Genomic DNA, 26,923 nt, shown 5'->3' on the forward strand with positions numbered 1-26,923 from the left:
TCCTGGCTTACTTATCACGTCGTCTGTGAAAATGTCAGCATTTCGAAATGCATGAGCTGTTATCCACTGATTTACTCCTACTCACTTGAATTGTTTGGAAAGCACTCATAACAGAATTTTAGTTGGTTTTTGACGTACTTTCTTCTATATGCCATCCATTCCGATATCACTTAGAGATCCACGTTTGTATTACTTTAGAAGCTGACATCTTTGTCTGTCTGCCCTTTGTGTGTGTGCAGCGTGCTTCTGTTCCCCCCACTGCCCAGCAGACTGAGATACTTGATTCACAGGACCATAGAAGACATACCTGATCTCACCACCTTCTCTGTAGGGGAGAGCTGGTGCCGTAGGGTGGTGGTCTGCCCTTCTGAGCTCAGGTACAAATCTTTTCTTTTTGAATATATGCCTCTGCGATTAGTAGTGAGGTTAAAGGTGATTTGTATTATCAAGAAGCAACACCGGGCAGCTTGTGTGTGTCTTTTTGTCGCTTTTTGATGTGTGAAAATCGCAGGTGGTTGTTGAAAGGAAATCAGGGTGACCAAACTGAAGATGTTTGTTTTTCTGTAGGGCTGAGTCAGAAGAAGACAGTGATGTAGAGACCAGCAGCTGCCTTTCTGAAGAGCCCCCTGGCAGCGGGGCAGCGAAGGAACCCAACGTCAAGGGGAAACCTTCAGCCCCGTCACAAAGCCGAACACCTAAAAGGCCGGACCAGCCCCTGTACCTGCCGCGAGCCGTTCGGAAGAGGCTGTCTCTGCAGGACTCGCAGGGCTCCGCTGCAAACAAAGACAAAAATTGTTCTCCTCAGTGCTGTGGAATCTCTCCTTCAGAGTCTTGTTCTTGCCCAAAGGCCACAGAACAAGATGTTTGCTCAGCCTCCTCGACACAGGAAGCCTGTGTGACTGACGGTGTAAATGGTGTGCCTGAGAACGGCTCACAGCTTTGTCCCCAGGAACAGACTCAAAAGTTGGCGCTAGGGCTGGATGAAAAGGAGACTGTCATCTGGGACCAGTCTCTGGCGTTCGCAGAGATGAAGTTGGAAGAAAACTTCAACAATGTTCAGGCTGAGGATACAAGCACAGATACAGACGATGTAACTGAACAGGTAGGTTATAGGTCTTATTTTAGAGGGGATTTTTTCTAAATGGTTTTTATAACCCTCACAGATTTAAATTGTTTATCCAACCAAGAGGTTTGTTTCTAATTGGGAATGGGCATTTCTCAGGATAACAAACCAATGTAAAAGGAGTGGATTTTGAAGAAAATATCACAAAGTTTTTCAAAAATCACTTAATTAATTAATTAAATGATTCCATCTAGAAACTTATTTTCATATTTCCAATGACCCTCCTTACCATGGATTTATTTTTTAGCTCCCTCCACAGATTCTCTATCAGACCTAAATCAGGACTCCAGAACAGCAGTAATACTTTCAGGCAGAAGAAACATGTTGGCAAACGTTAAAGGTTTTCTAAAAGCCTAAGTCTTCCAGCAGCACGAGAAATCTAAGAAACTGAGTAGTTACCTAATCATGAAGTGCTTTCTGCTGTTTTTTTTCCCTTTTCTTTCAGATTAAGATGCGTCTTAAAGAGACAGGCGTCACTGTTGAGCTTGTTCATAATGACTACGCAATCTATGAGAACGTGTTTCTTAACTCGGATGACTTCAGCCATGTCATTGAGATTTATGACTTCCCATCTGTTTTCAAGACTGACGACCTCCTGGATGCTTTCACAGAATACAGGTGAGATTATAAAGTTATGGCCCAGATAGTGCCCCTCATATGAATAATTGGGAAAGCTAGGAAAATACATTTTCAGTGCTGTTCTCATTTCCTTCTTGATAAAAGAGTTTTGACAACAACGTACATTTTACTTTTTCACAATTATGCACTACTTTGCGTTGTTGGATCGTCGCATAAACCAGATGGAAGTTTGTGTTTTGGGTGAAGAGGTCTGAACTCTCAAATAGACATTTTCCAAAATTTGTTCAAATTTTGGATATACATTTGTCATGTGATAACAACAAATGTATATCACACATGTGTCATTATCGCAATATCAGTGTGCAATGTTAGTATCACAAAGGACTTTTTAACGGGCAATAATTTGGTTAAAGATCCTGATTAGTTTCTGCCACAGTAGAAACTCGGTCTACTGTGGGATATAATGCGGTCTGGATTATATCCCACAGGTAGATATAGCTGTTTATTAATTTCCTCTTCCTCTTTCTCCTCCCATCGCGTCTCAGTGACGGTGGAATGAAGATCAAGTGGGTGGACAACACACACGCTCTGGGTGTTTTCTCCTGCCAGGCGGCAGGTCAGAGCTTTTTCCAATGTACACTAAACGTGATGAACTGTTTGAAGTGACGGTGACTGAAGTCAGTGGGGGGTTGTCTTGATTGCAGCGCACCACGCCCTCTCCATCTGCCACCCACTGCTGAAGACTCGAGCTCTCTCTGAGGGTAGCAAAAAGCCCAGGGCAAGGCTGTCAGAAGGGCAGGTAGGATGCTTTGAGCCACCGAAAACGGTTTTGGTGAAAATCGCAATAGTTAATCGAATGGTTTGTGTCCTCTTCAAGAATTTCTCCAGCCGGTGAAGGAGCGTCCCAGGACAGACTGCGCAGTGGCCAAACGGATGGTGACCAGAGCTTTAGGCATACAGGGACGAGGCAGACTGTACAGATATCCAGGTGAGCAAAAACGGACACACACACACACATGCACGATTGACACACGTTGCTTTCAACATGATTTATTTAAAACTGTATGCATTCCTCAATATATTAAAACAATTAGCAACTGAAAGGATCCTTGTAAAATGAAGGATTCTTGCATTTCTACATTCAAACATTTACAAATTTATTGAGAGGCATTCTCACGTACAAGTGTGGCCATTACAGTATTTTCACAAAAGTACCAAAGTCCCTGATGGAGATAGTTCAACAAGACATTTAGAAAAACAGGCACAGATCAGAGACGAGCATTTGGTGAAAAGAAACAACCCTTCTCCGTTTCTCTTTCATTTGAATTTAAAAGTTTAATTTATGAAGGAGAATCCCTCACATAAGTTGGAAATTGTTGCAGGAACTAATTCCAGACAACCTTGGCATCTGTTGAACACAGCACTTCCAAAGAAAAAACATAAATTTTGACTTTTATTTTCCTGTCATTTAGAAGTGGATACAATTTGTCACTGTGTTTAGCTAGTTAAATCCAATCCTGACAACAGGAGTTTTCCCGTCTTGACAGGAACTTCCTTGCCAGAGGCTTTGGCTCGTCCCGCTATAATGAATTACAACATTTGTTTTCGTGTGGAAGGAATTTCTGGACTCTTTAACAGTTTTAATTTATGCAGCTGCTTTCCATCGCAGCTGTTTGGGATAAATGTACAGTGTAAGATTATGATAATACAAATTCAGTCACTACTTGCATGAAGGAACACGGTGTCTGAGTTTTGGTTTGATGCACTCCACACATTATAAAGCTTTGCACTCGTCGCCACACTTGGTTTAATAAATTACGTGGCTTTAATTCTCATTGCATCATGAGCACCAGGTCAAAATGACACTTTCAAGAACAGCGAGAGACTCTAAAAACACACAGTTCTGTACAACTGAATGGGGGTAAATGCATTTACTGAACAAGCAGCTCGTTTTTCTTTGGAGCCGTTGTTTAATGTACCAGCTGAACCCTGAGCACAACGATGATCCAGCACTGCTCCAAGGACGCGGCGTCACACAGCTCCCTCTAGTGGTTGTCAGAAAATTCCCTGTTGCCGTCCTTGTGATGCGCCCTGCTCTGGTCTACCTGTGTGAAAGCTGGTTCGTCAGCAATCCGGGAAACGTGTCCTCTACGTCTGAACTTAATGTGCCACCTGTGAAGCAGTAATAATGAAAATGTAAGACATTCACCCCCAAAAATGGCAAATTTTTCACCTAACTTTTCCTTCTGTTTTTGTTTCTACAGCCGGACTTGACAGACCCATCTCCGATCAGTAACTCTGAAGAGCCGCCTCAGATTTCTCTAACTGAATCAACTTGTGGTAAATATTGTTCACTTTCAGTAACACTAATAAGGCAAATATCTCAACAAGGATGAAACGGCTATTATGGTCATTTCAGAGGGGTCCAAAATCTCAAAATGTTTTAAATGAAACTCTATTGCATGTTGGTTTGACCTGAAATATGTTCAGTTGCCTGGCAATATTTAAGATTTACTTTGTTTTCTTTTGTTGTCCTGATGAACGAGAACTGGTTGGACAGTGTGGATAAGTTTTCTTTTTTTTAAACACATCAAAGACTTGTTCACAAAGTAATTTTCAGGATTTAAAGAAATATTCTACATTTACTGATGTTTGCTGTTTTTTTTTTGTTTTTTTTGTTAAAACTGTTCATAGTCTTTGATCAAGATTCTATGAGGGCAAATTACAAGGTATTCTATATGTAATATTTATTGATTTGACCCAATTTACAGTTTACTAATTGTAGTTTGAGCCAAGGTTATTCCTAACTGTGCTACTGTTATGAGGACCAAAAGTGCCACAATTTATTAAATAAGTGTTATAAAGGATAATATGCCATAATTTGATTGTGTGACTTTTGGCGTTCTGTTTTTGTCACCTTGTTGCCGTTTTCATAATTGCCTGACAGACAAAGTATTACATTTTGTATTAAACAATAATAATAATAAAAAAAAACCTCCATCAGCTTCTATTCAGAGATTATAAATCACTTAATTTGTTCGATTTGTATATTTCTGCACTATTTCCATCATCCAGCTTCACTGCCATTCATTGAATAGCTGCAGTACTCCATGGTCTCATGAAAACATTGACACAGGATATATTGTGTTTTACATAAAGGACACATAAGGACAAAGAGCTGGATTTGTTTAAACAACATGTAATATTTTGTGATTTATGCCACAGTCCAGTTTTAGTGAAACACTTTGGAGAAGTTGTCCTCACCTATATGACAGTTGTAGGTCCATATCCGGTGTCCGTCGTAGCGAGTGCGGCACTTCATGATATTGTTGGTGAAATCGGATTCCGCCACCTCGTAGTTTGGGTTTATCACGACCTGAAAGAAAGGACAGTGTCTGAGTTAATAGTATTGGTCTCAAAAGAGGTTTAACGGCAATTGTCAACCAGATAATATGTGTAGTGTTCTTTTAAGGGCCTTCGCTCAGTTGTGTAACATTTTAAACAGGGAACAGGGGGGAGGGGGAGGCCAATGTGCAGAAAGAGAGTCTGTCTGGTCTACAGGAGACAGCAGGCTGATCTGAGACAATTTTTCCACCAGAAGTTGAATATTTCGTAACAGAGCATATATTATACCTGGAAGATGTAATCTCCTGGCTTCACGTCTGTGATGTCGATCCACTGGCAGTCGATGTCGTGCCTGTACGTGTCCCAGCAGCCGACTGTGATGCCCTGAGAGCCAAAGTTGGCACATTCGTACCTTTTCTGGATGCCTAAATATCAGAGCAGATGCTTAGGAGTTTGTGTCCGAAGAATCAGTTAAAATAATGCTCTTTTTAATCAAGAAGATCAAACAGCACGATGGTAGAGTATTTCTTAAAGTGTTAAAAGAACATCCAGAGTCTCTAAATTATAAAAGGGAAAGACAAGTGTTGGACTCTACCTTCATCACAGTGGGTGTCCTCCAGACAGAAGCTGGCTTTATGTCCCTCTGCCACTTTAGTCCCGTTCAGACTCATCAGGTCATAGTGGGTGAAAACTTCCATACTGTGGTAATGTCTGGATTACACAGGGAAACAGGGAGTGTTTAAACATCCTGAAAATAGACACATCTAGGAGCTTTACGAAATCTTTTGAATCTTCCAACAATCTGTTAAGAAGATCTTACTAGTTTTGCTCAACAAGTTAGCTGATGGACTTTTACGATTCATAGTAATAGTAAAACTAAATCAGAGTCTCCGAGTAGCTGTAACGAGGTCAGAAGTGCAGCCGCACAGCATGTCCGGGTGAGGTCTCACCTGTGACACTCATGCCAGACCCAGGACTGTGGCGACGCCCGCGGCCTGAAGTCCGACAGGCCGTTGTTCTGGATCTGGGAGGAGAAGCGGAGCAGCCGGCGGTAGGAGCTGGGGTCGGCTTGATCGGCGGTGCTGGACAGACAGCGCTCCTCGTGGGCGCACTGCAGAGCGTACATGGGCCGGTCCTCCAGGTACGTCGTCTGCTCCACCACCTGAGCGCTGAGGACCAGGTCTGGGGCCGCTGTGAGGACGACAGCAGCATGAGTGCAGTCCACAGATTTAAAGTTGTTTTTACCACTATCCATCACACCAACTTTTAACTTTTTAAACTGCAACTAAACTGTTTTTTTTTTCTGCATATATACAGTTTCAAAAATATTCACACACCTTGAGCTTTTTCTCATTTTGTCACATTGGAAACAAACTTTAATTATTGGCAATTTCAATATAATAAACCAACAGGAAGTAGTTCGTTACCTGAAGGGACAGATAGTTCAAAAGTATTGTCCAAGTAAAAATTTGGAAAGTGTGGCATGCACTCTTACATATTTTTAATTTTTGATCCTACAAACGTTTGAGTTAATTACAATTGCAGTTTTTTTGGTTTAAGTCTCTTCCACCTATGCACATCTGAAGATTGAAATTTTTGGCCGTTCTTCTTTGCAAAATAGATCTAGCTCAGTCAGATTGGCTGGAGAAAGTCTTTGAAAATATATCTGTAATTTTCAACAGGATCAGAAGGCTGAATGGAGATGAGTGCCACAATATTTGAATGAAAATCCTGCACTACTCTCACTCTATCACAAAGTCCCAATCAAATTCATTGAGATTTGGGGTTGTAATGTGACAATCAACTAAGAATAACATTTTAATAAATGAGTCACAAATGTGGTGATTTTGTCCCGTCTCTTACTCTGAGTGCAGGAGACTCCGGCAGCAAAGCGTCCGCCTCCTTTCGGACAGCTGACGTGTTTGCCGTGATGCAGACACTGATCCAGAGTCAGCTCCGTTCCTGAACATCTGACGCCGCTCATCAGCACAGCGGCGGATGATGAATCCCCCTCCCAGTACCATGTCTCCTGAGAATTTCAATCAGAAATACCGCGCCATCTAATCAAACAATCAAGATTTAAATAATAAAAAAAAAATTATAAAATGTGCTTTTCCTAAGGGTAGGCAGAAAAAAGAATAACGCAAAAGCAGTTATTCTGACTTTCAGCTTCAAGAACAGTAACAGTAAGAAGGGACATATACTTATTGGTTAAGTATGCAAATAGATGCATTGACAAAAAAAAAAAAAAAACGTGACTAAATCCAGGCGTAATCCAAACAAGTTTTGTTCCTGGCAACCAAACTGATTACCATGATTTGAGTGGGGTTGTGTTGGATACAACGCAATAGATACATTATAAAGCGATTATCTAACTGTTGGCTTTAGTCCAGTCAAATAATTTATCCCCCCCTCCTCACCTACAGAAAGTAAGGGGCTGTGCAGATGTTCCCCAGCCCTGACTCAGCTTTGTTGCACAATTTTGCAGACCTTATGGAAAGCCTGTGCAAGGGAAAAAGTCAGACTTTCCACCAATGACCGTGAAAGTGGAGGATACAAAGGAAGCCGGACTGGGGGTGGGAGGGATGATGCATATATTTGCTGGTGGGCTGAGGAGACGAGCAGACATGCAGAAGTGTAGATTTAGGATTGCTGTCACATGTTCCAGCTGGTGGTCAGGTTCGCCTGGAAAACCATCCGAGCGAGACAGGAACTAGACTCTAGTGGGTCTTAAGAGAACCTGCTCTGCAATAAAAACCATACAGATGAGAACTTTAAGTTTAGGGTGATTATCTAGATGTGGATTATGTCTGGCCTGAAATTTTAAGTTGGCACAGAAAAGCTCTCGTCGATGTAGAGTGTTCGCCGGATCGAGTCGAGGTTCCACTCATAAAGCTGCAGTGATCAACTCTCCTCCCTGTAATTCTCTCGCATACCTTCCAGATTTGGATCATCCGAAGCCATAAATTCCCAAGTAGGTTCATATACAGAGCAAACCATCGGGGTGTTTTGCTCGCCGTCCTCTCGCCTCATGACATAAAAAGGAACCAATCAGGGTGGAGGTGTGACGCTGCTCCAGTGTTCCTGTGTGTGTGTGTGTTTTAATTGGAGGTTTCTTTACACCACAAAGATCTGCTCACAGATTTCTCTAAAGTCTTGCTGAGAGGCTGCGCTCTTAAATCTGTCGTAGGGTTACCTCCATGAACCAACTTTCTACACCTACAACCTGGTTTTGACGTTTTTTTCTGAGCAAGTGGCGTCTTTATTTTTTGCCTGCTGGGATGAGTAAAGCTAAAGCTCATGAGAGACGGAGAGCTAACGGTGTACACTGTCACACCAAGCAGGCTTAAACTGGGAAGCACCGGCAGGCTGACGTGATGTCATCCATTTCTCTTGTGGCTGTAAGCCATCATCATTTCCTGCCTCCAGAACTGCAGTGAGGTAAATCTGTTTTATTAGCATTACACTATGCAACCTGATCACACGCGTCTCGTGTTACTTAATTTTTTCCTTCCAAATTGGAGGCTCTTTTACAAGATCCTGGCTGTGATTTTGTAAAGACATGTGGAAGAATATCTCCTCACAAAGACATCGTGGAAATAGCAGAGAGCAGACACATGTCTGAAAAACTGAGAATGATATTAGTGTCAAAAGTACAAAATTGCCCATTTTCAGGTCTGTTCTGACAGGCAGAAATCATCTTAGAGCTGTTGTTTCCGGTCCTGGTCCTCTCAACTCACTGCCCTGCATGTTTTAGGTGTTTTATCTTCTTCCCCACTCCCAACGTCTGCAGGTGTGCACAGAAACACACCCAAAAGACAAAGAACAGTGGATTTAGAGGATCAAAAACCACTGCTTTAGATAATAAACCAAAGCCTGCACACACTTTCCTACTGAAGGAGAAAGAAAAAGTTATTTCTAGCCAGGATCTGTCATGCTTCATAAGAGCTGCAGAACTCCTAGGAAGTCCTCATGTGTCTCTGTGGCATTTCTCAATGTAGTAACCACTTTTAGCATTTGTTGGGAAGCACACTAGGAAAAAATGCTCTGCAGAGATGTATCAAGAAGCTGCAAGAAAAGAATGATGCCATCATTTTCTTGCAGCCCTGGGAGGAAGAACAGATTTCTCTGTTGTTGGAGGACGGGTACGGGCTGGCTCATCGTATTCAGAGAAAAATACAAGCAGGTTGGCAGAGAAGCTTTCCGTTTGGAGGAGAAACCAGAGTTAGAGAAATTACCTGGAACGCATGACTGGCGAAGCCCAGCCCCAGCTGCCTGCACACCACCACCGCCTCCATGGTTCCCCAGCTGTCGCTGCACACCGAGCCCCACGCCAGAGAGCCGTTCCTCTCCGCCAGGACCTCCACACGACCCTCGTAGGGGTTACGGCCGCCGCTCAGCCGAAGCTGGGCAGAGAGAGACGGTTACGTTTCATTCAAAACGCAGAACCCATAAAACATGTTTTTCTTTAAAAAGCTCCAACCCCGTGGAGTCAAACTCACTCGGCTCTGGAAGCCCATCGCAGGGACGTTGCACCTGACCGCGGCGTCTTCCTCGTGGCTGCAGCCGATGGAGTCCCGGTTGAAGTAACACTCGGTCAGAGACTTCTCAAAGCCGGAGCATTGCACCTCGTTCATGTGGACAGCGCCCACTCCTGCAGACACAGCAAGCGCACGCGAAAGTCAGGAATCTACTCAGGAAATGACAAAAAACATCTCTTCCCTTGTTTCTCAGACACAATGTTCCATAAAGGGGCAGATGAATAATATTACACGGCAAAGAAAACAAGCAGCCAGCAGACAAAAATGAAACTGAAGGGTCATAAGAAACACCGCCGCCTCCCCTGAAACATCTGTAATTGCCCTCTCCAGACGTTCTCTGGGCGGCACCCCGACAGGTCTGCGGAAGAGGGCGCCGCCTCAGTATTAGGCTGATTTGTGCAGCTGATCAGTGCGTGTCTTGTTTAATGATGTTTGTGTACGCCGCTAAGGCTTCTGAAGACAAACTATTTCCAAGTCTGTAAGGTGAAAATGTTAAGTTGAGAGGTTAGCTTGACCAGGAAGTCCTGAAACAGCCTTGTCCGCGCTCCAACCCAGAATTCCTCTCCTGAAACTCATAAAACATGTTTTCTTCCCTGGAACATTTTGTGCACTCCTCTGTTTTGCTTTGAGAAAAAGGCAGAGGGAGGGAGGGGGAAAAAAATTACAACTTTTCCTGCAGCCATATGAATTTTATAAAGCTGAGGGATATTGCATTTCACAGATTCAGTAATGGGCTCGGTGTGTGAACACCGATGTGCTGCTCCATACGTTCTTTATGTGCTGACTTCAAGTCTAGACGGTGAGACAAAAACATGCAGCAGCCAAAGATAAGGAGGAGGTGAAGGTCACCTCCTCACATTTTCACAGCTGGACATACAAGCTCCTCCGTCCCTGATAAAGATCCTTTTAAAAAGACATTTGTTTTCAGTTCAGCAGAATAATCTTTAAAAAAAAAAAAATAAAAATCAACCCTCTATTTAGAGTTAATGTGGCAAAGTACAGGATTAATCAGTGGAGGGAAAAGTAATGCAACAAGGAATAGAATGACGTAATAAAATAAATTAACTAAATTTATTAAACTTTTTTAAGCTAATCAGGGTGTGAGGAAACTTTTAAACGTCCAAGACTTCCTGCTTTACTGGTGTAAATTTCATGTGCGATTTATGTTCTTTTTTGTTGGAGGACGGGTAGGGGAATTATGTAAGTGTTTTCTTTAACATCAGTAAATTTGCATCATATAATGGTGCCATCGTTGACAAACTTCTGGTTACCTTGACCCATCCGGCCTCCAGTCAGGGCCTCTTTGGCGCTGCCAAAGCCCAGCTCCCGACACACCACGGTGGCCGCTCTGATGTCCCAGTTATCGTCGCAGACGGTTCCCCACTCTCCGTTCTTCAGCACCTCCACTCGACCCTCACCTATCATAGCCCCGCCCCTCAGGCGCACTAAGGGTTGCTGTGGAAACATGACCGGAAATAAATAAGACTGTAGGATATGTTGCAGATGGTGAGCATTTAAATGATTGTCATAATATGGGGGAGAGGGAGGCAAAAACATGCAAGTATTTGGCAGATGGATGAAGAGTGCTTTTTAGCCCCCCTCTAAAATGTGAGCAATACTGTGGACAATCTAAAAGAAACACACAGAAGCTGGTCAGAGCTGATCTGAGGGTTGATGGACATAAATAATTTAATTAAAATTTAATTAATTAAAATTCCTGCCCGGACTTAACAATTGATGTTTAGACACTTTGGATCCAGTCTGACTGAGATCTACATAGTATTGACTCAATGCAGTCTGAAAATCATGCGTCATTGTCTCTCAAGAGGTGTGAGAGCAGCACAGGACTTCGTTGCTTTGCCAGCCGATAAACATGGCAGCCGATAATTTATAATGTGACCAACCTCCATCCTGTAGGCCTTTCTGAAACCCATGCTGACGCTGGGAGCAAAGGCCCGACCGGGTACGCAGCTGATCACAGCAGGCATGCCCCGTCTGCATGTGTTGTTGCCTTTGAGCTGGATCTCTTTGCCCAGTTTGCAGTCTGACAGGTCGGCCTCGTTGCCTGTGCAGTTGACGGAGAAACCCCAGTAGTTCTTCTTGCGGCGGTTCGCCAACAGTCTGAGGAGGAAACAACAAAAACTATGTGGGTTCCATCCTGACACTTTGGATTCATCCCCGCTCCAGTTATGTGAGACTTGATAACAAGCCATCCCTCTTATTCAGGTGTGTTGGAGAAGGAGTGCATCATCATCTTGATTTTCCAACAATTTAGGCACTTGTGAATGCACCACTGCATTCAATGGCACTGAAGAGATGCATGTAAAAGTTGAAGGATAAATTCTTCTTTGCTTTAAAAAGGTATTTTATTAGTTTTATTTCTAGCTGTGTGCAATTCATTCATGCATATCGTTTGCTGTGAGAATTTCTTAATATTCCCATGAAATCACACATGAATGAAAGTCAGAAGTTAAAAGCCCCAACAGATGATTTTGAAGTAGAGCTGAAAAAAAATCAAGCCAATTACTGAAACCAGAAGAAACTTTGACGTTTTCCACGTTGTGCTGCAAACTGATCTGAATACAGAAATGTGTTCAATTTGATGGTGCTTTGGCACTAATTCTGTAAAACCAGCGACCTTACACCTACTACAGCCTGAAACTCCACCATAATTTGAAATAAGTGTTTTCCTCCACGGAGAAGAATGGCTGCTCAGTTTCCATTTAATCTGCTTCTTAAGGTTAAATATGTTTTTGTGGGGCCGCTGACCTGCTGGGTGGATTTCTCAGACATTCCTGCTGAAGGTCAAAAAATATTAACACATGGAGAAACAAGTGCAGCAGACCTGGCAGAATCACTCACAGCCATCCGTTCGGTTGAGCGTGCGTGGAGGAAAAAAAAAAATAAAAATCAGGTGCCGTCTGTGTGTTTGTTCGATTGCACAAAGGTTTTGAATCTGTTGCCCATGTGAGCAGACAGAGAAAGACATAAAACCCGACAGAGCCATGGTGTCAGACTGTAGAACACTCAGTTGTTCCCGTCCAGGACTATCATTCATCTGCTCAAACTTCCTCTGACAGGGCCAAGCGTGTTTCATCTCAAGAGTGGAAAATGGACGAAAGCGTGAGTGACTAGCGGCGTAAACAAAGCTGATTGTGTAATGTTTTCTAACATCTGTTTAGTTTGGGATAAACACACCTAAAACTGACAAAACCCAACAGAAAAACAACCCCCCCCACCAAAAAAAGAGTAAGCAACATCCCAGACACACTGTATTTTTAGCATAAAGAGCATGTGTAGGATACAAGTCTGCCCGCAAATGACGGCTTTCGATTTTTCTTTTTTAAACGTGTGAAATTAAAAAGAAAATCCATTATATATAGTACATCACAGTGTTTACTCGTTCCAAAAAAAAACTGTTTTTATCGTAGCCCACAGTAAAACATACAACATGTGAACTTCCATAACAGCAAATTAGCATAATTAAAACTCAGACTCCCCGCCGCAGAACCGTTACTCACTTGTAGGGTCGTACGTTGAAAGGCTTCTCACCGGGGAAACCGTACATGCCACAGATGACTCTGCTGTTCATCTCGGTCCAGTCCTCGTTGCAGATCTGTCTCCACTTGCCTCCATCTTTCACCTCAACGAAGCCCTCGGTGATGGGGATCCGCTTCCTGTGGGAGTACGTGGCTCTGATCCTCACCTCCTCCACCTGCACCGTCATGCCCTGACCAGCGAAGCAAAGGCTGTCATTAGACAAAATGCAACCCGACGCAAGGTTTGACTTTGGTTATGATGAAACATAACAGATAACATGAGAGTTTTATGTTATGTTTTCTACATAAGCAGTGCAGCACCTCCTTTTTGATTACAATTATTACAGCAAATTCAATGATGATCAATGAATTTGTGCTTTATTTTTGGTAAATCTGACCATAAATAATTAAAATCACTGTGACTTTTCCATCCTTTTTGTCTGTCTGGCTTAAAGCCTTCGAAGTTGGGCCAGCATGAAGAAATGCAATGCAAAAATGGCCAAATTTGTTGTGAAAATATTAACAAGCAACAAAAATGACACTGAATGGACATGTGATACACAGGGATAAAAAACATACGGCATCACAACAGACTTTGAAGCAGAATTTCCAACACTTCCGTATTTGTCATCATTTTGTCCAGTAATGACACCTTATTCACTGGAATGACATGTAAGATTTTTTAATATATCTGTATTTTTTCTAAATGTTATAGTACATAGCAAATGAATAAAACTATTATTTCAATGATTCCTGCTGCATTTGTTAAGCTAAAGACAAGTGTGATAAAACACAATACAATTTATGGCATTTTAATAAGAAGTCCACATTATTAAGGTTACTAATTGCAAACTTAAGGTTGGATAATTAGCTAAATAACTAAAATATCTCAGGTAATATGAAATTATCATAAGCAAGCCGCCATGTTGATGTCCATCGATGTTGTACAATCTACATTTTGTGGTGAGAATTCGTCTCAAAAGCAAAACGTTGGTTTTTATTTCGGGACATGGCATGACAGTAATTACACGGATCACCGCATCCAGCGGACTAAATTCAGGTAATCTGACCCTCTCGTCTCCTCACATGTAGCTGTCTGGCGGTCTGGCAGCTGCATTCCTCTGACCTACTGTGCAAAACGTGCAGCTCCACGTTACATCGAGCCCCGTGGCATCCGACCTTCCCTGAGACTATCCAGCCACGGAGTGTTTGCTTATAAACACAGTTATGTAACTACAAAAGAGAACATGATCACAAATAAGCTGCCATCTCTTAAAATGGCTGCAAAGTGTTATTTAAATGATGTAGGTGGTTTCTCCGGTATACAACCAGCACAGCTGAAACGCTGTCCGCTTCATGTATTATAAATACAACACAGCCTTTGACTATTACTCAGAAACGTGAAACCGTCTTGGGAAGAAAGACGGGGCTTACTGCAGGAGGAACTCCAGTCAAATGCTTTGATTGCACACGTGCTGCACATTAAACTGCTTCATGCTAGAAATGCGACTGTTTCACGGGAAGCAAGAGATGTGTTCGGTTTTAGAGGTTTAGAGTAACTTTAAGGTAGTAAAGTCTTTCTCTCCTTAAAGGTTAGACAAAGACAGCTGCTCACATTGTCAGGAAACAGTTATCCAAACAATCAGTGTTACGTTTCCTGACTTCCCCTAAATCAAGTGGGAATAGTCACCTTTAACCTCTCGACCTTTATGGGATAACAGCTAAAACTTCCACCATGTAAACATTTCTCTTTTTTTTTTTCTTTCTCTCCTCCCAAACATATCTGGCAGGCATCTCTCTCTCTCTCTCTTTTTTTTGAGTTATAGTCCAAATTTCAGTCCAAAAAACAGACAAGAGTTTAAATGAAATAACTCCAAACAGAAAACATGCATTTAAAAAAAAGAAGGAAAAAAAGCATTTTGCTTTTGCAGATTTTGCCATTTGCTCCTGACTGAGTGTGAAAGTCTACCAAAGGTGCAAAAAAAAAAAAAAAAAAAAAAAACAACTCCAAAGAAAGAGATGTTTTGCAATATATAACTGCTGACTGCAGTGCTTTTGGTAACATCCAGTTCAGTTTAGCTTAAAGAGAAGAATCGGGCATGTTTCCCAGAATATCAAACATCTGCCCACAGAGTGGTTTCCTGCGGATGGCGTCAGCATCGGGGAATGTTCGAGGCTGCAGGGTCTCTGAACACTCATGACTGCAGAGAGCGGGAGGAGCCTCCGGAGCGACCCCGGCCCCCCCACTGACCGCAGTGGCTGGAGGGGGTAAAGGCTACTCCTTCATGAAGGGATTCTTGGTAGTCCGGGCATGACAGAGTGTTTTCCGTCTGTGGGAGGGACGGTTGAGATACGTGATTAGGATCAGGCACCAGTGTTCTAAATTTAATCTTTTTTTTTTTTTTATCATCCTTATTTAAACTTCAAAACAACCACTAATTGAATTCAGATTGGAGAGGTGATTCCAAAAAGCATAAAATAGACTAAAAATGCACCAAATGTTTTTTTTTCTGAAATTAAAAGAATAGAAAGAAACATGCAGGGCAGGTGTGAGGCCGGGTATGAAACGGGGTACTGGGATGACTCTGAGTAGTGTTGTGTTTGGCTCAGAGTGAGGAAACTGGCTGTCTGAATGTGTGAGACTGAAGAGCAGTGGACAGATATGCACAGCTGGGATCAGTCCAGGCGCCCGCTAGCCTCCCGATCCCTGACCACCGAGCATAAACTCAGCATTATACGTCTGGCTGCACCCCAGCTGTACGGGCCAGACCGTTTATAACTCTGCTCAGCCGCAGGGTGCAGCACAAAGAGACACCTTGATCTGGACAACCCTAACCCTAAGATGTTTGTGTAATAATACATAAAGGAAGTATTTTTATATTCTCATTTATATTAGAAAAATTAGACGAATTCAATGGCAAGTTTTGTAACCGGGGATTTGGGTTTCTGCCCAGGGTGGCATGATGAAGGGTACAGCATTTACCCCACCCAAAAGGCTGTGAATTTAAAAGCGTGTGGAGTGGATTTAAAGAAAATGTCGTCCACGGTTTTCAGGGATTACACTGATTTAAAAAAAACATCATTAAACAGATTCTTTCAAACACACGACAAGAACTGTGAAATCTTTCCTGTGTTTGAAAAATAATTTTACGCTGCCTTTTTGGTATTAGAACCACCATAGATGAGACGAGTATAAAAATCCTTGAAATATAATAATGCTTAATAAATGATATTGATGAAACCCGGAGTCGTTAATCTACAGTCATTTCAGTACACTTCCACACAGTATGAAATCGCTCAAAAAAGAACTTAAGTTAAAAAGTGTTGAAATCAGTCAATCATCCATGAGGATCAATTATCAGATCAGCATTTTTAGTTCCAAATGTTTCTGATAAGTTATTGCATGAGTCTAAGCACAGTAATGACCTGAGGCCACCAGTAAGAGCACGCTGTTGTGTTAATGATAACGGTCATTCTTCTCATTTTTGACAAAAACAGGTGTGAGCAAAACCGTTTCAATACCTTTTGTGGGTTATGTAAACAAAAGCTTAACGCAGCACTAATATGCAACTCACAGAAGGTCTAGTTTCATATCAACTCACTGTTAAAATTTCACAAACATTTTCTCGTGCTTGCCAACTCTCACTGTACCTCAATGACTGCTACAGTCTTCATATCTAAGTATTCCTAAAAATAATTTCCGAGTCCATGTTGGTCTGTGGTGACTGAGGCCAGAGATGAAAGCAGACCAGCCTCTGAAGTGCGCTCTGGGAAATGCTAAATAAAGAGCAGACTTGTTTTTCCGACCGGGTCTCCCTCAAAACGGAGGTGTGTGAACATGAGGCTGTGGTCTCGCCAGTGTCTGACTAATGCTTCCACTACTGTATGTCTCTTCCAGTCTAATCAGCCTCCCAGGCCTTCTCCAGCACGTTCAGCAACACGTGAGTAAATGCCCAGCCATTCAGCTGCCGTCCAGCCCACATCGCAAAGCTCTGGCAAGTGTAAACGCTGATCACGCTTCGGTTTAGATGACAAGCCAGAAACCTCTGAAATGGCTTTCACATCTGCCCCACCTCGATTTCTGCCTCACTGGACCCCGATCTGCCAAACGTACGTGGCTGATAGCCGATAGGTTTTGCATCTGGAAAGTCCATCAGGGCGTCCTGTTTCCATCTTGGCAGTAAAATTAAAAAAGAAAAGTTATTTTGGATGGGAATTACCACACTGCAACACAAAATTGGACAGATTTGTCAAATGTGGAGCGAGGGAGTTTAAAATAAAATCTCACTATCACAAGTAGATGCATCTCATTTGTTTTCAATACACAATCAGAGGCGTGGTTCCTCTGTATGACATGCAGTACATGGTTTCATATGCAGTCACAGGGTAGACATAAAATATTCTCTCACAAAACCAACTATAAAACTTGCTCATATAATATTTTTTGATGCTAAAATGTGAAACCTGCAAACCACTATGAGGAAACTGGCTGTTCTTTATCTCCAAAAGAACAGCTACGCTAGTGTGGTTCTAGTTGTACAACACGAATGTTTTAGCTTTGAATCACATCTGCAGCTAGCTAGAAATACATCACACTTACAGAGGGAGTACCATGTGAAGACACTGAGTCATAAAACTCAAATCTGAAAGTCCTCAACTTGGCTAGTCTAAGACACAAAGGGGAGCCGGGGCCATTTGAGGATCCAGCTGTTGAACATGTGGTAACAGCCTTCCAGACAGCCTGCACTGGAGTCTCCTGACATGAATCGCTCTTTCTCCCCTCCATCACTCTTCCTCAAAAGCTTTTTCAATTCAACGTGCTGACGGCGAGCTTCACTCCTGCTCAGGTTTCCAGCTGTAATCATGAGAGCAGAAGTCGGTGAACAACCTTCGCCCAGTTTTAGTGAATACAAACTGGTGCATTCTCCTATTACAATAACTGTATTAGATTAGATTGATGGTGTGACTGTTTGGTTCAAGTAAACATGTTCTGGTTGCAAGACTGCAGCTGCCTGTGCAGCTCACTTTTAACTCGTCCCTTCAGGAACAAAATGTTCCCTCTCTGCCAACTTTTGCAGTTTTGATTTCTGTCTCTACGGATTTTCTTCACATTCTGATAGCTGTTTTTCTCTCTAAAACGCAGTAAGGCAATAGTAAAAATAATAACCAAAAAAAAAAAAAACAGCAAGAAAAGAAAGGCAACAAATATAGGTGAAAGATTTGCATAAGCAACAACAGAAAAAAATCAAGAAGACAAATTATTACACATTCTACGTAGCATGTATCTCCTTTCTGAATCAAAAAGAATAACTTCCTTATTAAGAGTTGAATGATATTAAATAACACTGAAATTGTGTCAAGTTAAAAAAAAAAGTAGTAAAACTTATCTGAAGGACTTCTTCATCCTGGAATACTTTCTGCGAAATCTTACTGCACTTTTAATCGAAGCGAGCGCACCTTTCCATCGGTACGCAGTATCAGCTTGACATAATGATTACACACCTAAACTGTGACACAAACATCTCGGAAAACAAAACCATCCTCTCAGAATGACGGCTATCAAACTTGTGCTACGAACCCCTAATTATACTAAAATAACACATCCTGTGTTTTCACCAACTGGAACATCACAGCGCTGCACAGATGGTTGGATTATCTCGTCTAAATTAGAGGAAAAATGTTCCTGCTGACACTCGGTTTGACCGCCGCGCCAGTCATACATGTCATAAATTCCTTATCACTATAAGAAACAAATGGTTAGTCATAACAACAAGACTGTATTGAGCCAAATTAAATCTGTGTACTGCGAATAACTAATACAGATTAATGTGGAAACAGTGCTGGGTCACAGATGTGGCTTGTAAAGTTGGTTCTGTGGTTCAGGAATGATCGGTCCATTGTTCTTTTAGGGGGTTGGGTAACAATCGAAGGCTGATGGCATTTAACATTTGTCAGTAATAAATAACTTGAGACTCTGTTCAAACTGAGAGGCATAAAGTGGACAAATGGTCTTAAAATTATAAAAACACACAGTGCCTTGCAAAGTATTCCTTGAAGTCTCCAAATGATACACACGCAAACATCAATGTATTTTAGTGGGATTTTATGTAACGGACAAAGGGGTGCTTAATTGTCTAATTATGAATTAAGAGGATACAATACATTTTGAGGCTCTCTGCCGGCTTGTATGTGACATTTGCGCCTCTCTATTGGGTCAATTTCTACCAGTTTCCACTTCTACAAACTGAAAGTTCTTTTCCATTCTTTGAAAAGTACATCATCCCACGTCAAACTGGAGGGAGAGCGTTCGCCAAAATCACCTTTCAAGTCTTGCCATTCGATTTGGATCTTGGCTGGGCCTTTCCAGCAGATGAATGTGCTTTGATTTCACTCACGACATTTTCGGTCACACCCCTCGAGCTTTTCCACACTTTGTCACGATTCGACACCAAAGTCCAGTGCAGCTCAACGGGATTTTACCAACGCAAAGTTTGTCAACATATAAAATCTGAGAGGTGTAACCAGTGTATCTGTTCAGCCCCTTTGGGTCAGGTACGACTGCGACTCGTTTGGTTTACGTCTGTACCAGTTTTCAATTACAGACTAGACCTTCTTTTCAGATTGACCCAAGCTCAGGTTGGGTGGATGGAGCGCATCAGTGAGCAGCAGCAGCAATTTTCAAGTCTTGCGACATATTCCTAATTCGATTAAGGTGTTTTGTTTACGCCCAAAAAGTTCCATTACGGTCTCATCTGACCAAAACACCTTGTACTGGGTGATTGCTCTGTGGCCTTGATGGATTGCGGAAAAATGCTAACAGGAATTTGTGTGGCTTCATTTCAATAACAGCTTTGTTCTTCCGACTCTTTCATAAAGGCCAGATTTGTTTAGACTCTTGGTTGCTTCAATGATTAATGCTCTGTTTGCCCAACCCTGACAATTTAAGTTGTCAGCCATGTCTCATCGTGGCTTAAATGTCTTCTGCACTATCACTGGCTTGTCGTGTGTCTTCCAGATACTTCTTACTCTCAAAAAGTCTTCAGGACAACTCTATACAGTCTAGATGAATTTAATCCAGCATTAATTACACACAAATTTACTTTGGTGGATTTGAATTGACTTTGTATCAGGAAAAAAAGCAACAATTTTCTTCCACTTTGCAATTATGAACGACTACCTTATGTTGGTCTTTCACAAAAAGTCGCAATAAGATCCATTAAAGTTTGTCCCCGTTACACGTGGGAGAGTTCAGGGGATATGAAAACTTATGCATGCTTTCATCCTTGTGGCACTGACCCATAGTAATGCCCAAAGCTGGGACTGTTCTCTTTCCAGACTCAAAACAACATGTCAATTCATGCTGTGAATAAACAGGTTGCTGGAACAGGGTGGCTCATTGCTACCGTCACTTCAAGAAAACCGAAAAAGGTGTAGGCACACCTTATTCCCTTTCCTCTCCTCTCTAACTTAAAAGACTTTGGTTGGACTGAGGAAATATTTACAGGGCGGGGGAGTGAACTGCACTACCACACCAGAAACTCTAAATACACCGATCAAATAGAGAGTGAGGAGGTGCTACCGTCATGTACCACCTGTAAAAAAGCAGGAATAAGCCAAGAGTGTTTCAGTAAGTCCACATTACACATTTTAATTTAATCTCTGCTTACTTCCTTCATTCCTTACACTGAAGCAGGTGGTGGAAAAACAAACAAGGTCTTTTAATTTTCTCTGCTGGTATGTTGTCTTAACTGGACCTTGATGAAAACAGATTCACTGTTCTGGCTGCTGTTGAGACTTGTGACACAGGGTGGAGCCACACCTCCACCCTCCGCCAAGTACAAACAAACAAAGAAGGCCAAGCATGAGTTCAGTGAGCGAGCGCTGCCTCTCTTTGAAGCTGCCAACGATTGCCGCTTGAAGTGACTTTAATTGGCAGCTTTTTTAGTCACTTGTTTTCGGACAAGCTGAAGGAATGTCTGCATCGCCTCCCTTGGCCTCCCTCCCTCCCCGACTGTCACGTTCACAGGCCCACACTGAATTTCCATCCGGTGCAGAGGGGCTCTCTGCAGGCAGACCGGATGGTATTCCTTCTCTCTGACTCATCGCCATGATCTCCCAGGCTGCATAGTGGAGCTCTGATGTGTGCACTTACAACAGACTCATAATGACTCATAATACAGGGCTAAAATGACTTGATGTGTTACATGCAAAAATAACAATTCGCATGTTTACTCTTACTAAAATGTGATGTCTGGTGATACTTCAGCAGGTGTCAGTTCAGGTTACACAATATTTTTATTCTTTAAAAGATCGTAAATGCATTGAAATGTCGCCAATAAAATCCCAGTGAGGAAAGTTGGACGCATTTGAAGATAAAACTTGACTTTGAGCGACTGGAAGAACTTTCCCTGCGATAAGGTTTTCTTTCATCCAAAGCCTATCTTCTATCATTTTCCCATGCAGAGAACATCTGTCCAGGTTACATGTGTGTACTTGAACCAGGCTTAAAGCACTGCTGAGGTGTTAATAATTTATAACACATTTGGTCCTTTTTGTACAGCAGAGGTCTACGTGAGCCTACCTCCCCACTGGCGGCTTGGTTCCTGATGAACTTGAAGCCCGGAATGCGTTTCTGAGAGCACACCACCCCGACGTCTTCTGAATGTTTGCAGTCAGACACTCCGAGGCCATTCGACTCGCACTGAACGAGGCTCTTCTCTGCGCCGGTGCAGTGCACGTTGTCTAGCCAAATGCGACCTGGAGCAAGAGAAGGCAAAGGCAGTAAATCTACACACGGTATATTCAAGGCTCTTCAAATGAAAACAAAGAGATGCAGAGACTAAGAAATGCAGTAAGAGGAAATTCAGGCATCACTTACACAGCAAGAGATTCTAAAAATGAACTGATAAAGTAATCTTTGACTTTCATTTGAAAGCTGAGATTTTTAGTCCTGATTTAAAGGAGCCGACGCTTTCTTAAAATATCAGACATTCAGACAGTTGATTTCAAAGCTGAGAGACGTAAAGCCTGTAACCCGACAACAGACACCAGTGTAGTTCTGAAACAAGAGGTACACGGATCACTGATAACCTGACAAGTCTAGATGTCAGTACAACACCACAAAACTTTTGCAACAATGATAAAAATGGTAAATATTGTGACGGCAACATCAGGTGTGGTTTGTGCAGGTTTTCTTCTCCCCTCTCTTCCTCCTGTGTGCTTCCATCACTCTGTGACCTTTAGCATTTTTGGCCAAGGTCATATTTGTGCCTGAAGTGATCATCTATTTCTTTGAGACTCTGTTCAACTTGGCAGATATCATAACACTTGAACTAAAAGCCGACAATTACTGCACTCTTTTAACAGTTATGTGGCGCGTCCACTGAGGACGCTGGGAAAAGACACCCACTCACATGCCGCCGTGTTTATTCCCTGACATAACCAGCCAAAGCCGGGCAGGTACATGTCCACTGCCGCACAGCTGGCAGGTCTGAATCACCCCTGAGGAAAACCACACAGCTGTACTCTTGGGAGCATTCAACGTGCCGCTCATCCTTGTAATGGCCTTAAAGTGTTTCTGAAGAACATTGCGATCATACCGACAGAGTGACTGCATATTAAGTGGTCATCCACCCTTTTCCCTGAGTACTTCTGTTTGGCAGAACAATGGAAGAACTTATAGTACAAGTCTTGCCTTTAATTGCTACAGGGCGAGATCCAGCAACGTCTCAGTGGACTTTTTAAACAAAAAGTATCCATGATTAGTGCTGTGGTGAAACCACAATTACAATTTTTTTTCCAGAGGCTTTAACTTGCCACAGAGAGAAGCCAAAGGACTGTTGAATTGAGTCATTCGTTTTAATAATGAGCTGTAATCGCAAAAAGGCCGCCAAGAAATACTCAAACTAAACTGGACAGAGGACAGTGCTCCTGTGGAGTCTCACTAAAAGCTATAAATAGCGATCTATTAACTTTATTGTTGTAAAAAGTTACTCTAAAAAGGAGGTTCTTGGAAGTGTTATATCATTATGCCGCAAATCAAAATCTTTTGTAAATGTCTATCTTCAGTGTAGAAGTATTGGTTATAGGATGCATTACAAATGTATTCATAACCCTCACGTTTTTCATATGCAACAATGCTACAATTAAAAACTTAAAAGTATTTTCTTGGGCTTCGGGTGATAGACCAACAGACTAATGGCTGCTTTCAGAAATCAGCTGATTACCACGCAGAGTAAACTGTGTAGTTTAATTTGTTATAAATATGGTGGTTCTAAGAAGGCTTAAGAGAACATCTGTGGACAAAGGTTTGGGCAAATGATGCTCAGTCTTCAAGCATTATGAAGACAGCAGAATGGTCAGGCATAAAGTTGTGAAGAAGTTAAAAGCAGAGTTAGGTTGCGAAACAAAATTCCAGTCTTGGATCGACTATGTTTATCCAAAAATGGAAAGAGTATGGCCCCACTTCATACCCGCCAAGGTATGCAATGGTAAGTCTCACAGCTCACGGTCAGGGAGAACTCACTTAAAATGGACAACTATTGTCATGCTAAAAGAAATATGGCATTTGTGTAAGTACCACATCAAGAAAGCTGCTATTGGCAGAAAGACAGAACTGCTGTCTGCAGTTTTCTTTAACCCAAAGAAGTGCATCTGAATGTCAGACGGGACCAAAACTGGTCTTTTCCAGCTGAATGCAAACCACTAAGCGAGACAGAAAACCAACACTGCACATCACACAACATGACAAAATGTGGGATTGTTCAAGGAGTGTGAAAAACAAAAACTGTAGAGAGGGATACAATTTTGATCGCTGACTGTTTTCAGCAAGACTAAAACACAAACCGGCTACTCTGAACACTGAAGGAACGTCTCTCTTCTCTTTTATTGTTGGTGGATGATGAAGGATAAACATGTTGTAAACCAAGAGTTTCTCATGGCTACCTCCAAATGCCAGAAATTCCATACATAGCATTATATGAGGCTTTTTTTCCCTCCTCACTCAGCCAGAAAAGCATTTCTTAAAGTATATGCTGTCTCTCCATCCAGACATTACAAGTATAAAGATTTACTGCTTGTCAGCCACAGTATCTACATGAATAAATGCATAGAAGTTTCCACAATGACTGCTGTGCTTCATGAATTTAATTGGAAACCTGATTACCCTGCTTCTGTAGTCCTGACTGAATTTATGACTGACAGGACCACCAGCATCTAACTTTCACAGAGATGGGGATGTCATCAGCGTTCCTAAGGCAACAGAGGAAACTGCATAGGTCGGAAAATAAAAAATAAAAAAAAAGAACGGAGGTGAGATTATGTCTGGGTTACAGAGCCTTCAGTCTTTCCCCGCTCTGAACGGACTGATGTGCCCCCGCTCACGTCTGATGAGAAACCCAGCACCAGAAAGGATTACCACTCAGACACGGAAAACCTGGAAGTCATTCAGAGATTCCCGTGAAAAACCTGGAGCTGAACGCCGACATCTGCTGCCTGCCTTCGAATGCATGCGGTTGGGCAATACAGTAACTCCCCTCTACCCCCACGCCATCGTAAAAAGCCTGACCCCGATTTATCTGGTTGCCTTTCAGGAAGTCTTGACTTGGTCTTACTGGATTACTGGACTTTCTGATAACAGACCCGTTCTTCCTTACCTTCCCCTCTCCCAAACTTGGCAGAGGGAGCCCAGGACACAGCATCCAGGAAGCCTAGCTCTCTGCACACCACTTGCGCAGCAGAGATGGAGAAGTCATCATCGCACACTGTCCCCCACTCTCCATTGTAGAAAACTTCCACTCGGCCCTCGTAGTGTTTCCTCTTCTCCCCCCCGAGGCGTAGCTGGATTACAGGCTTGCTGGCGTCTGCCTGGGCACTGCTCAGCGCCGACATGCACAGCAAAGTCAGTAAAAGTTGTTTCACCATTATGGGGATGGCACGTGGAAACGATGAGTTATCTGGAGGGAGATACAATGGCATATGACTTTTATTATCATCTTTGCAAAACTGCTGTGGCCAGCTCTTTCCTTTTTGGTTTCCAGATAGTTGAACCGTGGTTTGTGGTTCTTTTTGCCTATAATGTGAGGGCCTGAGGGCAATCTTTACAAGATCTTGGTTTGGCTATTAAATCAGTTTTCCAAAGGCATCGTTGCACTGCGTCTATGCAGCCATGAGTATAGAATCAAATTTTACCACAGTTCCAGTATTTTGTAACAAGTTTGACTGAACTGAAACATTGTTCCATAACATACATTTTACATATGAATTCAGAATTTAAAAAAAAGCCCTCTAAGCAGAATTTGGAGAGTTTTGGTTAACAATGAGAAGCAGCAGATCTCTGTATCTGTCTGGCAGCTAAATTGGGAGCAAATGTGAGCTCCTGAAGAAAGGGTGCTGCTTGTGTCTTTATCTGCTGATCTGGATCCTGAGGCTGATCTGAACTCTCTGAACTTGAGTTCAGAGAGAAAACTGAAGTCAGTCTTAATATTTCATGGAAAAACTCTGAACCTGTCAGCTCTGGGACCAAAAATCCCCGGGGGCGTGAAGGTAAGGAAAGAGGAACGTTAGGAGGAGACCTCCTCGTCATTACATATGGAACGAGGGGGAAGCAGCTTTCCGAGTTGACGTCATGGTGAAAGCCCAACAAACTGCAGGCGCTTGTACAAACACCTCGTTGGGTGAAAGGTCAATAAATTGTCAAACTGTGTGCGGGCGTCACTTGGGAGTCAAAGTAAAACATGTGGTTTATCTCCCTTAAACGTCGGCACAGGCGGCAAAAGCAGCTTTAATGCTTAACAGTCAACAATTTGTGACTTGATATAGACAGAAAGATTTTCCACTTTCAGACAATGTGTCGGATAGAGCTGCTTTATATGTTCAAAGTATGAAATATTGTACATATTTGAACTCTGCTTCAATCCTTTCTGATGTCCTGTCAGATAAAGAGTTCTTCCATTGTGTGTTTTTACAAAAAAAACCCTCAAATTCTGCTTAGATTTATTTATTTTTAATATGCTTTTACTGTAGCTGTGATAATTTTCTGCACCTGTGATGTGTTGTTAGCTAAAATTTAAAAAAGAGAAAAGGGAATGATTTCTTCACGTGACAGCTGGATTTATGCTTAGAATAAAGCAATTGTTTAAATCAGATTATTTAAATCAATTGTTGACTAATTCAGTGACTTGTGAAAGCAGACGGCTGGACAAGATTTTATTAAGGCGCAACAGAGTAATGAGGGGCGGAATAATGACACATCCTACACTTTAAATGTTTTAAAAATCATGTATTCTGTTTCTTTTTTATTTATTTTTTTGCTAAGAGTGTGAATAGCTTAACAAAACACTGCAAGTAGCATAAAAGCAAAACAATCACATGTAATAGTGCAGAAGGCTAACAAGGCTAAAAGTGTGATGCTAGTGTAGCCCTGTTTTATTTATTAGTTCACTTTCTAATTTTGAAGTCTAAACGAGCACAAAATGTAAAGAATGTAAATAATAACTAACAGTTCTAAAGCAGACTTTTGTAATGTCTCAATTGCAAAAGGGAGGGTAGCACGAAAATGTTCTCAGATTACAAAAGGATATCAGGCATTAATCCCCCCGAGTGCGGGTTTTTGCACAATTGGAAGAACGTAAAAATAAATAAATAAATAAAAAGTGAAAAGACTTACTTACTGTGGAGATACAGAAGGACCAGCAGACCGAAACCCTCCAGAACCTTGGCTGAGTGGCTCCCAGCCTTGTGACAGAGGATGGAGTGAGAAACTCTGGTTCTTTGTCCCGCAACTTCTTTCCAGGCTG

At 42.1% G+C, this 26,923-nt stretch overlaps 1 protein-coding gene across 2 annotated transcripts; it reads right to left on the reverse strand.

The window, feature by feature from the left end:
* Positions 1–2,736: 2,736 nt before the first annotated feature.
* On the reverse strand, positions 2,737–26,882 carry LOC129352418 (lysyl oxidase homolog 2A-like). 2 transcript variants are annotated; one of them, XM_055021394.1, is made up of 14 exons: positions 26,798–26,882; positions 24,782–25,081; positions 21,709–21,884; positions 13,110–13,318; positions 11,493–11,709; positions 10,860–11,043; positions 9,550–9,701; positions 9,286–9,453; positions 6,911–7,076; positions 5,998–6,238; positions 5,643–5,758; positions 5,336–5,472; positions 4,967–5,078; positions 2,737–3,874 (listed from the first exon to the last, which is right to left on the reverse strand). In XM_055021394.1, the coding sequence occupies exons 2-14, from the start codon at positions 25,047–25,049 to the stop codon at positions 3,804–3,806; spliced, it is 2,217 nt and encodes a 738-aa protein (XP_054877369.1). In that variant the 5' UTR covers positions 25,050–25,081; positions 26,798–26,882; the 3' UTR covers positions 2,737–3,803. The 2 variants fall into 2 exon arrangements, with proteins under 2 accessions (XP_054877369.1, XP_054877360.1); XM_055021385.1 differs by having other exon boundaries at positions 26,794–26,882.
* Positions 26,883–26,923: the final 41 nt, after the last annotated feature.

Source organism: Poeciliopsis prolifica, unplaced genomic scaffold (assembly GCF_027474105.1).
Source record: "Poeciliopsis prolifica strain line A6 unplaced genomic scaffold, Auburn_PproV2 SCAFFOLD003, whole genome shotgun sequence".
NCBI classification, from domain to species: domain Eukaryota; kingdom Metazoa; phylum Chordata; class Actinopteri; order Cyprinodontiformes; family Poeciliidae; genus Poeciliopsis; species Poeciliopsis prolifica.